Source organism: Pediculus humanus, genomic scaffold, assembly GCF_000006295.1.
Source record: "Pediculus humanus corporis 1103172107443 genomic scaffold, whole genome shotgun sequence".
NCBI lineage: Eukaryota > Metazoa > Arthropoda > Insecta > Psocodea > Pediculidae > Pediculus > Pediculus humanus.
This window is the reverse complement of record NW_002987064.1, coordinates 29,782-44,240: the sequence shown is the minus strand read 5'-3', so window position 1 is coordinate 44,240 and position 14,459 is coordinate 29,782. Positions and strand designations below refer to the sequence as shown.

Sequence of the window (14,459 nt, the reverse complement as noted above, 5' to 3'; positions counted from 1 at the left end):
ATTGCAATTTTTTATTTAAACTTTAACGAATTTTTTTTTTCTTTTTGTTTTTCTTTCTTTTTTTTTTTTTTTTTTTCTTATAAAAACATTATTAAATCTTACCTTTGGGCAAAAAACCTGTCTGCTTTTACCGGGTTCCTTTTTTTTTTTTTAAAAAAATATTTAAAATTATAGTTTATTTAAAAAAAAATGAACGTTAATTTATCCACCTTTAAATTCAGGTTTTTGTTTTTACCTCCTCCTTCTTCTTCTTTTATTGTACCGTAAGTAGTTTTATTTTTTTTTTTAATTTTATCCCCCCCACACACACCCTACCCTACCCTACCTTTTCCTATCTTCCCGCCCCCAAAGGAAACGAAATGATATGGGAAGGGAAAAAAAAAATTATGTTTAGCCAGCGTCGTCTATAAAAGGTTTTTTTCTTTTTTTATATCCTTTTCCCTCAACTCCCCTCGACTCGCCTTCTGCCCCCCATCCGATTTTCTTTTTGTCTCCCTTAATTCATTAGTGATTGATGAGATAATTTCAATAACTTTTGTCTCAATAACGACCAGAGTTAAAAACTTCCAACAATTTTTAATTTCGATTTTCAATTATTATCATTATCATTATTATTAACCATATTATTCTTTTTATTATTATTATTATTATTATTAAGCGTTTAACAATAAAATAAAATAAAGAAAAATGAGTGTTTCGATTCCCACTACTACTAGTAATAATAATAATTTCGCATAAAAAAAGAGGGAAGTGGAGGAAAGGGAGGGGGGAAAGGGAAGGGAAGGAAAAAGAAAAGAAAAGAAAGAAAAGAATTAAATAAGAAAACGGTTACGGTAAATAATAATAACAATGATAATAATTTAAAAAAATAAATGAAAATAATAATAATAAGAAATTTTTTTATATATATAAAACGTTAATGATGATTAGGAGGCATCGACGACGACGACGACGACGACGATGACGACGACGCATGTCGAATGAAATTAACTTGATTCTTAGGCGTTCACATAAATTAACGATCAATAAAGTTGTTTGACAAAAGACAATTCTGACTTTTTATTACCAATTTAAAAGTGTGGTTGGTGTTTTCTTTTTTCTCTCTCTCTCCCCCTCTCTCCCCCCAATCCCTCCATCTCTCTCTTTCCTTGGGAGAGACATCACGACATCGGTACGAAAAAAAAAAAAATATAATCTTTTTCATAAAAGACGACGACGACGACGATGAGGTGAAAAAAAAAAAATGTTGCACCACTACATAACTACTAAATTAGGTTTATTAATATAATTTTTAACACGTCCGCCATTTTTATTAATATTAATAATAATAATTTTCGGAAACGTTGACGTAATTTTCTATCTCTCTCTCTCTCTCTCATTCAGGTTTTTGAGGAAAATTTTTTTTGTTTTTAAATTAAATTCATGATGATTAAATAAAAGAAAAATTTTCATTCGTTTCCTGTCGAGGAATAATAAGAAGAATAAGAAGAGAATGGAAAATTGTATTAAATTTTGTGTCTTTTTATGTTTCAGATTTAGGATAGACAATACGGATCACATAATTGATGTTAATAAAGGAAATATACCATTTGAATACGATCAAGTGAATATAATATGTCCCGTGTATACAAATGGTACGCACGAAGAAGACACAGAAAAATATATTATATATAACGTAAGTGTTTTTTTATTCTTTTTTAAAAATTTTTTTAAAAGAGATGAAAAGATGAAAGTTACATCAATTAAATAGAAAAAAAAAAAGAAAGAAAACAAACGTCGAACGTTATATTAAAAAAGAAAAAATGGGGGGACTCCGCGTGTGTGTGTATATATACAAGTATTTTTAATAATTGTTTACATACCATTTACTAAAAGAAAAGGTGGGAGGTTGTGGGGGATAAAGAGAGAAAATGGATTTTTTTTTTCGGGTAAAATCAGTGAAGAAATATTATAAGGAGGGAGAGAGAGAGAGAAGGAGGAAAGAATGATAACGAAAAAAGAAGAATGATAGTTGAAAAAAAAAAAAAAAAATCTTGGTTACGACTAAAAGTTTAGAAGCTTAAAATCATAAATTTAAAAGGTTTCTTCTTCCTTTTGGATAGTAGTAGTGTCTGCTTTTTTTTTTGCCCCCTCTCTCTCTTTCTCTTTCTCTCTTTGTGATATTCTCACGTTTCAGTCTCTCTCTCTCTCTTTTTCCCATAATTTTTTTTCTTTTTTGTGCAGGGAGAGAGGAAGGGTTTTTTTTTTTTTACTTTTTCATCCTTTTTTTTTACAAACGATAAAATTAAATTTATGAAGTCTTATTAGTTAGTTTTTTTTTTTTTTTTTTGTTTTAATTATTAATTAATTTCGACTTAATGTTGTAATTTTTTTTTGTGTACGTTTATCATCATTATTAATGATTATTTTAAAGAAAAAAATTTAATCAACTTCCGGTTTTAAAAAAAAAAAATCAATCGAGTTTAAAAGAAAAGAAAAACCCAAAAACCAGAAAAAATGATTAAGAATTTAAGAATGCAGGGTTAAAAAAAGGGGGCGGATTTTTGTCAGAAAAATTAATAATAATAATAATAATGATGATGATGATATTTAAGGTATCCAAGGAAGAATACGATACGTGTCGAATCACAAATCCAAATCCTAGAATTATTGCAATTTGTGACAAGCCATATAAGTTGATGTATTTTACAATCACATTCCGATCCTTTACACCGCAGCCCGGCGGCCTGGAATTCCAGCCCGGACAAGATTATTATTTTATATGTAAGTGTATAAAAATGATGACGTCATTTTTCGATATGCATAACCTCAAAGCTTTTCCCCTTTTGTTTTGTGCGTGTGTTTAAATTATATTAAATAACGGTTTTTTCTTTTTTTTTTTTTTTTCTTTTAAAATAATAACCAGCAACATCTTCAAAAGATGACATTCATCGTCGAATCGGTGGACGATGTTCAACTCATAACATGAAAGTTGTTTTTAAAGTTTGTTGCCCACCACAGGACGTTCATAATCAAAGTAAGTTTTTTTTTTTGTTTGTTTGTTAAAAAATAAAATAATAATAATAATAATTAATTAATTGATTCAATTATAACCGGTCGACACAACTTATTAAACAAAATGTTGTTATTATTATTATTATTATTGTTAATAAATATGGATTTTTTTTTTTTTTGTTCACTTTTAGCGTCGACAAATCGGGCTCCAAGCACTGTGGCTGCTGTGAGCACAAATTTGCAATCGACGACTTCTTCGTCAACAACAACTCATTGGCATTCATTGAGTCCTCCTAGGCCTACGTCGTATAAAGACTTTGATCTCAATCGTAATTACAAATCATCTACAAAAAAGACAGGTTTGTTATCCTTTGTCGTTTGTCGTTTGTTGTTACCATTGGTTTTTTTCGTCATTAGTATCGGGGACCGAGTACGCAACCACCCACTCACTTACCATTTTTTTGTTTTGTTTACAGTTGATAGTACGAACGATCAAAATGAAGTAGGGAAAAAAGGAAAATTAACAAATAATCGAAGTAATCGATGTTTTTCATCGAATACGATATTAATAATATTTATATCGATTTTGAGGATTTTCTTACGGTGAAGAAATTAGTCGTCATTTAAGAAAAAATGAAAAGGAAAAACTGCGGAAAACCTCAGGAAAAAAAATTTTCATAAATTAATAATAATTATTATTATTATTTTTTTTTTTTTTTTACAAAATGTGGAAGAAAAAAATTAAAATAACAACAAAGACAAAAAAAAGGAAAAAGAAAAAACGCGCGAAAAAGTTATTATTGATAACAACAAGGTGAAAAGTGAAGAGAGAAAGAGAAAGAGAAAAAGGAAAATTTTTTCTTTCTTTCTTTCTTTCGTTCGTCCAAAAGCTGTTGGGACCAAAAAAATTATTAAATGATGGCCGTGGGATTTTTTTTTTTTTTTTAAAAGGCAGGACTTTGAATTTTTAAAAAAGAAAATCCCTTTAACATTGATTATTATTTATATTATTATTATTATTATTAATTATTTATTTATTCTCTTCCGCCACGCTTCCGCCCCCCACGAAAAAGAAAAAGAAAAAAAAATTATTTTCATTTTTAATTTATTTAACGACGAATTATTACAAATAATTCTGTTACCCCCCTTCCCCTCACCTCTTCCCCTCATTTTTTTTCTTTTTCTTTTTTTGTCGTTTGTTTGACAATTATTGTTTTCGTGTTTTCGACAATCATTTCCAAATTAAAAAAAAAAACAAGTTGTTTGTTAGTAGTACCTGGGTTACCTTTTTCTTGCCATGCTAAGGACGTTGGTCCCTCATTCATTTAAAAAAAAAAAGAATCAACGTCTTGTTGCCAAAATAAGAAAAAAAAAAAAAACACGAGAAGTGGAAATGTTTTGTCGTAACGAATTTTTTTTCATTTTTTTTTTTTATTCACGTTAAAATAATAATGATAATAAATAAATAAATAAGTAAAAAGTGCGGTTTATTTTTTAAAGTTTTATATATATATATATAAATAAATAAAATAATTGTGTATATTATTTAATTTTTAAAAATTATTAATTAATAATTATTATAAATAAATAAAAAAATGAAAACACACGGTTGAAAAAGCCCATCAGCAAATATTTATATTTATTAATAATTTATATATATATATATGTATATTATTTACAGTTTACATCCTTATTATTATTATTATTATTATTATTTATATTATCGTTATTATTATTAATTTATTATAGACACGGTCAAAAAAAAAAAAAATGGCGCGGCGGATGAGACAATTTTATGTTATTAATGATGCTGTGTAGTGTATAATAACTACTAGTTTCTAAACTCCTCGACAGTTTTTCAGGTGTACCAACCACCATTATTTAATAATATTTATTAGATTTAAACTTTAGCACGATATCAAATACATAATAAATATATTGGAAAACATAAAAATTACCTGACCTCCTACCTATTTGGATTGATAAAAAAATGATGAGGTTTAAAATTTGATCGAAGGTACACAACATCCCTTTCTCTCAAAAAAAAATTATTACTTGATTGTTGATTGTGTTTGTTTATATCACATGATTTGTATTAAAAAAAAAAACATTTTAAACAACAACAACAAACAAAATATCAGAAAGAGATGAAAAAGGCAAATTAAGCATCACAACATAAAATTATCGCAATCGATTGTGTGTCTATATAAATTTCAACTAATAAATAATCTTAAAAAATTATTTATTTATTTATTTATGTTTATTATGTTTTCGGAACACAATTGTGTTTAGTGTCTTATTTAGTGTTATAATTTTGTTTAAAAAACACACCCAAAACACAGAGAAAACCCTACCTACGATTGCGACAATTTTCGGTTTTGTTGTGTTATTTGTATGTTTAATTTGTTATTATTGATGATCTTTTGTATCAAATTCCATTGTTGTTTAAAATTTATAAAAAACAATAAACAAATTATTAAACGATATAATTTATTATTATTATTATTATTATTATTATTATTAAAACAAATTATAAAAAACGATTTTTATGGTAAACATTTGTTTTAAACAATTAAATAATTCAAGTACAAATAAGAATAAAAATGTTTTTTTTTTCTTTATTCAAAATATTGAAAATTTAAAATATTGTTTATTTTTTTTTATGTTTTTTATGTTCGGGATTTGCATTATTTATACGAACAATCAATCAATGAATGAATCAGTCATTCATTCGTTTCATGCGTACGACTTTATTTGCAATCACCGATTGATAAAGGGATGATGGTATCGGTTTCATGTTCAAGGGAGAAATTACGGCATTTAAATAATAGGTGATCATAAATGCGTCGTATCAGATATCAGGACACTATGTGGGATCTCATTAGTGTGGTCAAAGGAACATTCAGGAACACAGCACAACACTTTTCTTTTTTGTTTTTTCTTAAATTTTCTCGTTAATTTTCTTTTTTCTTCTTCCGTGTTAAAATTTTCCCATTTATTTCATCAGGTGTATCTCAAATGTTGTGTTCCTCGTTATTCACTTTGTGAGAAAGTTTGTTGTGGACCTCTTGGTGTTGTAACTTTGGGTAGTATATACATTTGCATCCAGGAAGTAATTATTTTTTTATATGACGTTTTCAAACAATTGGACATTTTCCGACATTCTGTTTATGATTAGTGATGGATGGTAGATAAAATGGGCGCGGAAAAACGTTGGTTGTTGATGATGGAAGGATGTTGTCAAATTTCCAAAGAATCAGTTAAATCTTCTGGTGTATCTTGGTGTGATGTTGTGAACAATTTTATCTCATAAGATGTGTGCGTGTGTGCGTATGTGTCTCTATCGCAGTAGTATTCCAAATGAGTAGTTTGGACACTCAAAATTTTAAATATTTACTATTTTGAGATTAATTGTACCGGAAAAGGAAATTTTAGGGAGGTGCATATTTCACATCTCTTCTAAAAGTTTTATTACAGAAAGGATTAGTGGATATGTTGGGCACCTGCAAACATAACCGAGTATAATAATTGATCAATCATCAAATTCGCTAGTTTGACACCTCCTGTAATGTTTGCCTTAGGGATATTCTATCAACTCTACAAGAAAGTTGTGCAAAAAAAGTTTTTGTCGGTTCGTATCGTGTTCGTTAATCATCAAGTTGTCAATAGTAGATTGAATTTATAGACGAGATTCTATCGATCTAGTCTAGATGTTATCATCTCGTATCTTGTCGGAAATAGATGTCTTGTACCGGAAGTATACCGAAAAGTCATCGTTGTAATTTCGAATTTTGACTCGTGTTAAATAAATAAATAAATAAATAATGTCACGTGTATAATTAATGAAGGCAAATATTTTTCTACAATAATAATAATAAATAATTATGTTTTGTAGATTATCTGTGCCTTAAAAGCTAAGATATAGTTTTTATCAAATTGTATAGTGATTTTAAAATAATAATAATAATAATAATAATAATAATAATAATAATTTTATCTCGCGAGACAGGATTAAAATCTCGAATAAAAATAAGTTAAAAAAAAAAAATTTTTTTTTTTTTTAAATTAATAAATAAATAAATAATTAATTAATTAAATGAATAAATAAATAAATAAATAAATAAGCCTTCGACGAAAATAGGAAAATTTAAAAACAATGCGAAGTTAGATAATAATAATAATAATAATAATAATTCGATTTCGATAAATCAATAAATCGATAATTGGATAATAAATAATAATTCAAGCAAATTTTTTTTTTTTCGCGATATTTATTTTAAATAATAATAATAATTGTAAAAAAAAAACACGTAATCGATGTATATGTTACATTATTATTATTATTTATGTATTTATTAATTAATAAATCAAAGAATAAACAATAAAATGTCAGAATGAAAACAAGGAACGAAACAAAAAGAAAAAAGTTGCTGCTGCTGCTGTTGTTTTTTTTTTTTTTTTTTTTTGGAAGTGCCATAAAATTCTCGAAAGGCTTTTTGAAAATGTGAAAATGATAATGATGATGATGATAATAATAATAATAGTGCTTTTCTTTTTTTTTTGATTTTGGTTTTGTTTTTTAAAAAAAAATTTAATTATTTGTAAATAAATAAATAAATTAAATTATTAAAATTTTACCATCATCATCATCATTATTATTTTCTTTAATTTTTTTTTACGTTTAAATTTATATTAATTAATAATCGGATGTGTATAATTTATTAATAATAATAATAATAATGTTTTCATATTTTTTTTAAGAAGCCTTTCGGAATAATAAATGCAATGAATAAATAAATAAAATTGTTCTTTTGTTTATCAATAATGTTCTAATTGAAAACAAAACAACAAAAACGTAGTGATAACAACACGATAATAATAATAATAATAATAATAATAATAATAATAATAATAATAATTTTTCATTCATTGCATTTAAGGTGAAAAACTTTTTTTTTTTCGTTTTCGTTTTTTTTTTTTTGTTTTCTTTCTGAATGAAAATAAAAATAAAAAATTAATTACGTACGTATAATAAAAGGCTGGTAAAAACAAAATAAAATAATAATAATAATAATAACGACAACAATAAGGTTTTTTTGTATACCTGACGTTAATTTAAAAATCTTTCGGATAAGACCCGGCCCCCTCCCCTTCCCTTTCTCCCTCCCTTCCTCCTCCTCCCCCCACGTAAAAAAAAAATCACATAGATGACATTTTTAGCCTGTGTTAATGTGTATAAATAAATAAATAAATAAATAAAATTTGCTAGTTAAAGAACAAAATTAGCAAAAGAGAGAGAGAGAGAAAGAAAGAAAAAGGAGAAAAAAAATGGAAAAAAAAAAATTGTATTTTATAATTAAACTTTTGTACAGAATAAATTTACTTGTAACTCTTATTATTATTATTATTATTATCAATTCATTTCGAATCCTATCCATTGTCTTCCTTTTTTTATGAATAAAATTTTTTTTACAGTGGACACAAGACCCTAAAAGGATGGACGTGGAGGATGTTTCCTCCCCCCCCCGCCCGTTTAAAACTTTTATTTTATTAATTACCAAGAAGAAAATTCTTTTGTTATGGAAAACTCTCCGGTCTTATGTAAAAAATATAAAATTTTTTTTATTAATTAATAATAATAAAAGAATAACAAAAAAAAAAAAAAAAGAAAGGAAAATGATAATAATAGGATTTTCCCTTGCGAGTTGGAAAATTTTATATATCCCATTTAATAAAACGTTTTTTTCCAATTAAATAAATTTTAACTCCGGGCGTTTAATAATAATCATAATAATAATATATAATAATATACGAAAAGTCTATATTGAATTTAATATAACACCAATACAAATTATCATATATATATATAAAATATAAATGGCCGACGTAAATTTAAAAAAACAAAAAAAGTAGAAAAAAAAAATTTTCTTTTTTCTTCTTCTAACCGTACGAACAAAAAATAATTTTTTTTAATATATTATCAGATTTTAATTGTTCTAAAATATATATATTAATATAAAATATTTGTTCATATCGTACATTTTTAAATATAATAAAAAAAAAAAAAGAAAAAATGGAAAATGGAAAAAAGAAAAGTTTTGATCAATTAGAACTGTTTTCCTTATTTTTTTTTAAAATGACTGATTTTTTACTGGATAAAATAAAATTATTATTATTATTATTTATTATCAACTATTAAAATAATTATTATTATTATTATTATTTTGTTTAAAATTAAATCTCGTCTCTAAAAATATTTATAAACTTTTTTTTAAAAAAAAAAAAAAAAATTTTATGTTACCTTTATCACCTACGTATAATTTTTCTTTTTTTAAAAACCCGGAAAAATCGGATAAATTTTTAAAAGGTGGCGAATAAAAAAAAATAATAATGATAATAATAAAACCTAATCGCAATGTAACAAACGATAATCAAAATGTCGTCGCCGTTTGTCGTTAAAAAAAAAAAAAAAATTAACAAGAGTAACGACTACAAAGTTTTACATCGAAAATTTTTTTTTTAAACGAACGTTCTAATTGATCACAACGCGACGAAAACGTAATTTTGTGTGTCACGTGAGCGACCGGAAAAATCCCATTTCGCCAACGTGAACGAAGAGAAAGGGAGAAAATGATAAATGATAATTTTCCACCGTTCGATTCCTCCATGTTGAAAATTTTCTAAACTTTTTTGGTGACAGAGACAAGTACAAAACGTTTTTAAGTCCACGTTGGCACACGGATTAATATCCTCGTTGGCATCGAATATACAAAATCATAATAATAATGATAATAATACATGACTAGATTTCTGTAAAAGAAAAGAAATTTTAAAATCGAATTCGAAAAAGAAATAAAAAGTTAAAAATTCAAAAAAAAAATTACATTTTGTCCTTTTAAATTTTAAATAATTCATCAAAAAATGAGCAAAAAATGGCCAAACGATTATGAACGCTAATGTCGTACGGGAAAATTCTGGAAAAAATTCTCTACGATTTTTCCGAACCGACGACTCGAAATCCTAGAAAAAAGAAAAAAAAAAAAAAAAACAAAATTCACTACAAAATAATAAAAACAATCGAAATGATTTTCGATTATCGAATATTTCGATTGTCGTTGAAAAAACGTTATCGATTCGCGAACCCTTGAATGTGACGTCACTCACCTGAGGTTGTGATGATAAAATGGCAACTTCTAAACTTCTAACTCTCGATGTAATTCTATCGAGATCTTTTTGCAAATGAAAAACAGTCTCCCTTAAATGTTCAGATACAACATCTGGAATGTTAACATTTCCATTTGATTTAGGCCCTCCATTTTGTTTCACTGTTTTTTTTATTAAAAAAAAAAAAAAATTAAATTTCCGTTAAAAAAACAAAACATGTCAAACTTATAAATAATTTTTAAAACTTAAAATACAAACTTTTTCTCTTTGTCGTAACAACGTTTGGACTCTCTTTTTGACTTTTGCTTCTCGAATATTCTCTTTCGTTCATTTCAAATTCTTCGTTCAAATCTTTTATTCCGTTTGTCTGATGAATTTTACCGTTAAATGTCGCGGCGTTTGAATTAACGGATTTCACGTGACCGTTCATCATTGAATTTGTACTTTTCTCTTTAGGTACGACGTTATTGTGACTTTCAAATATTTCCGTACCTCTCATCGAATCCGTTTTATACATTTTTCTGGTAGCGTTGGGCGTAGTCTGGAACAAACAAAAAATAATGCTCTCTTAAATGGCGAATGTGCAGAAGAAGAAGAAGAAAGAAAAATTTGTTTAATAATTAATAAAATAATTTTATAAAATAAGGACCGAACCTCGACGGTATCAATAAATTCTTCATTTTCATCATCCGTGTCGGGAGGTTGAGGGGATGGCGACATGGAACTTATTGGAGAAGTTTCCAAACTGGACGCGTTATTTTTATTATTTAAATGTCTTGGAAGTCTGTTCGGTGATGTGTCTCTCGATCCTGTACGTAAACAATAGTTTAATAATAATTAAGAAAATAATTAATCGCAAACGATGGAGTAAAAATTTTTTTTTTTTTTCGTTTACCGAAAGGTGAATCCTTTAAAGAATTTCCAGGTTGAGCTTTTACTTTATCTATCACAGGTCCTAATAACATTTCAATATCTTCGACTGGAACGTTATCGTAAAAATTTCCCAAACTTCCCAAAAACATGCCGACGTTGTCGTTATATGACATCGTTTCGACTATCTGTAATCAAAATCATTATTATCATCAAAAAAAGAAAAACTCATTAATCAAAGACATTCATATGCGAAACATTAAAAAACTTTTTAGTAGAATCTACGTCATTTTTGGCAAATACAAAAAAAAAAAAAAGCAGAAGCAAAAGAAGGTAATAAAAATTAAATGATAGAATTGCATGGAATAATAATAATAATAATAATGAGTTAAGTGGATGGTTAACGATGGGCCTTGTACTATGGAAACAAGGACTTTGCAAATCGTCTAAACGCCATATTGAAAATTATTGAACAACATTAATTGCAAAATGAAACAACTTTCAATTACTTAATGGAAATTTTTATTATTATTATTATCATTTATTCGAAAAATGTTTCGACGATTTCGTGTGTTCAATTAAATAATCTATAATAAAATAATAATTTCAATTTATTTATAGAAATTTACTTTTTTTAATTCTTCGACGTAATTTTCCATGGCTTCCGTTTTGGTCATGTTTCCTAATTTTTTCCAAGCGTCATATTTACTTTTACCGACGATATCCCAAAATCCAGGTTTCGATACAAGGCAAGGCCCTTCGGTAGCTTGTTTGAAATATGCATAAAACCTTAATTTAAGTTCGTAAGACGGTTGATAAGCCCCTAAAAAAAAAAAAAAAAAAATTAATTAATAAAACTCATTCATCGACCATAATTATTATCATATAATGAAAGTAAATAAAGGATTTAAGAAAGAAGATCTTTTTTCACGCGGTGTCCCATTCGAAACAAACAAACAAACAGACAAACAGAATCAAATATTATTATTTTTTGAAATTACTACGAGAATGAGTATTCAAAGGCTAAAATGCAAAATCCCCATCAATAATACCAAAAAAAAAAAAAAAAAAAAAAAAAACAAGATGACAATCCTTTTTTTGCGGTTAATTAATAAAATTTACCCTTTATAAAACAATTAAACACGCACAACTGCACTGTGAACGTATTAATAATAATAATAATAATAGGTAGGCTAATTCGGTGATGGTCTTTCGACTGAAATCTTTTTTTTTTTTTTTTTTGCATTTACACGCTCAAATTATACCGATAAATTTTTTTATTTCCTTTTTAAAAACAACAATAATAATAATATTTATTAATAATTATTTTTTGTAACCTATGACCTCAAATAATGAAAGGAAATGGTAATGATAATAATATTTTTTTCCAATCGGCAAATCCCGCATGGTAATCAACGGGCAATTGTTTGTAACAAGAGAAAATTTTCTTGATAATAATAATAATAAAAATGATAAAACTTTCACTTGTTTTAAATAACGTTTAGATTATACCTTAACTAGGTTTAGGTTTTTGTTTTTGTTTGTTTTTACGTCCTACGGCGGGGGTTTAAAAAGTTTTTTTTTTTTTTTTTTTTTTTTTTTTTTTTTAATAAAAGAAAAAAATTTATGTAAATAATTATAAGTCCCAAAAAAAAAATTTACGTCAGTCGTTTTTCAACCGAAGGTTATATCCCCTTTAGATATTTAGCCATTGAAAATTTAAATTACAAAAAAAAAAAAAAAAAAAAAAAAATTGAGAAATTTATTATGAATTCGTTTAATGTAACACAAGTTGTTTTTTTGAGCCTGTCTGTCATTTGCAATCCAAAAAAAAAAAAAAACTTCAATTTACATACTTTAAACCGTTGGTGATGGTGGTGGTGGTGATGGACATAAATTTTAAAAAGTTGACAAATTTCGTCGTAACACACCTGAGTAAAGTACCCATAATATTAATAATAATAATTTTTATAGTCTCTCAAACGATATTATCATATATAAAAATTAACACCAGGTAATAATAATAATAAATAACAGCGAACCTGGTTTTTTTGTTTTTTGGTAAATAACAAAATTTAAATGAATATTTTTTTTTATAAATAACGTGAGTTACGATTGTTTAAATAAATTATAAAAATAAATGACATGGTAAACGGTAAAAATGATTGTACCTGTGAAATTTTTACTTTCGTTTCGGAGATTTAAGGCACGATTTCTCTTTCTCAGGCGCCCAAGTTGATTTAGCAACGAGGTTAATTATATTTTCTTGCTTGAAATCTGTTTTCACGGATTTATCAAAATTTATATTTATATTTCTTTACAAAAAAAAATTCAATTTTTACTTATTTGTTTGTTTTCTTTTAATTCTTCAAATCACCAGAGTGATATAAATAAGAAAAGAAAAAAAGGGACAAATAAATTTTTATGTAACGTTGTAGGATTTAAATTTTTTTACTAAAATTAATAAATTACATTATGATAAAAATATTAAATTTGCTTAAATGTGTAAATTCTCGATAATAATAATTTTTTTATCAAAATAGTTGTCCTTTCTTATCATAATTTTGTCGATGTAGAATATTTTGATGATTGATTTTAGTTTTATTAATTAAAATTACTAATCGATTAATAATTATATTTACATGATTGGCAATAATGAAACAGTATTAATATTGACATGAAGTCATACCTGCACCTCAGGTATAACTTCAGTTTAAAATTTTTTTTTAACTGTCAAAACCTTTTACGATATTTCATATAAAAATTATCGAATAAATTTTCAATTGCAATTTTTAAACCGTTAATTTAGGCTAAAAAATTTTCAAAACATTTATCTGTCAAGTATTTATGTTTAATAGAGTGAAAAATTTCACTTTATTTTTATTTTAATTACCTTCATTTTCTAATTTTTAAAGAACTAATTAATTTTCACTTTTTTTTTTTAAAAAAAATGTTTTTAAACGGAAAGTAAATACACACAAACGGTTAAAAACATAATGATATAATCGGAAAAACATGAAATAGACACAAAATAAATTTCTTCTTTACCTTTTTTTTAATTTGCATACTCAACTTAATATGTTTTCAAACAAACATTTTTTAAATTTTAAAAAATAAAAATGAAACATCATGATGAAACAATTAGAAAGTTTTTTGTTGTTGTCGTTGTTAAAATAAACATTTTTTATTGTTCAAATAAGTTTGAATAACACTATATATATACTTTGACATAATGATATTAAACTCAACAATAATGTTTTTTTATAAATAACATAATAAAAAATTTGATTTTTTAATAAATTAGCTTTTATTTTTTTAAAAAAAAAAAAAAATGTCATTAAAACAAACAAAAAAAATTATTTATATATTTACTCACCATTTTTTGGCAAATTTCTAATCACGTTGACAGCAGCATTAAATTTTTCTTCTGT

The 14,459-nt window shown here is 25.7% G+C and overlaps 2 protein-coding genes across 2 annotated transcripts; one reads left to right on the top strand and one right to left on the bottom strand.

Annotated features, from left to right (window-relative positions):
* Positions 1 to 1,224: 1,224 nt before the first annotated feature.
* Positions 1,225 to 3,601, top strand: Phum_PHUM089410 (Ephrin-B1 precursor, putative; the record flags this gene model as incomplete). Its single annotated transcript, XM_002423814.1, has 6 exons — positions 1,225 to 1,229; positions 1,534 to 1,675; positions 2,595 to 2,763; positions 2,906 to 3,016; positions 3,186 to 3,353; positions 3,471 to 3,601. 6 exons carry the CDS (start codon positions 1,225 to 1,227, stop codon positions 3,599 to 3,601), a joined length of 726 nt encoding a protein of 241 aa, XP_002423859.1.
* A 6,381-nt stretch (positions 3,602 to 9,982) lies between these two features.
* Phum_PHUM089400 (uncharacterized protein) lies at positions 9,983 to 13,715 on the bottom strand (the record flags this gene model as incomplete). The annotated part of the gene is made up of 11 exons (XM_002423813.1): positions 9,983 to 10,014; positions 10,137 to 10,319; positions 10,417 to 10,699; positions 10,813 to 10,967; positions 11,054 to 11,216; positions 11,658 to 11,851; positions 12,151 to 12,183; positions 12,366 to 12,475; positions 12,885 to 12,959; positions 13,215 to 13,305; positions 13,706 to 13,715. The coding sequence occupies 11 exons, from the start codon at positions 13,713 to 13,715 to the stop codon at positions 9,983 to 9,985; spliced, it is 1,329 nt and encodes a 442-aa protein (XP_002423858.1).
* Positions 13,716 to 14,459: the final 744 nt, after the last annotated feature.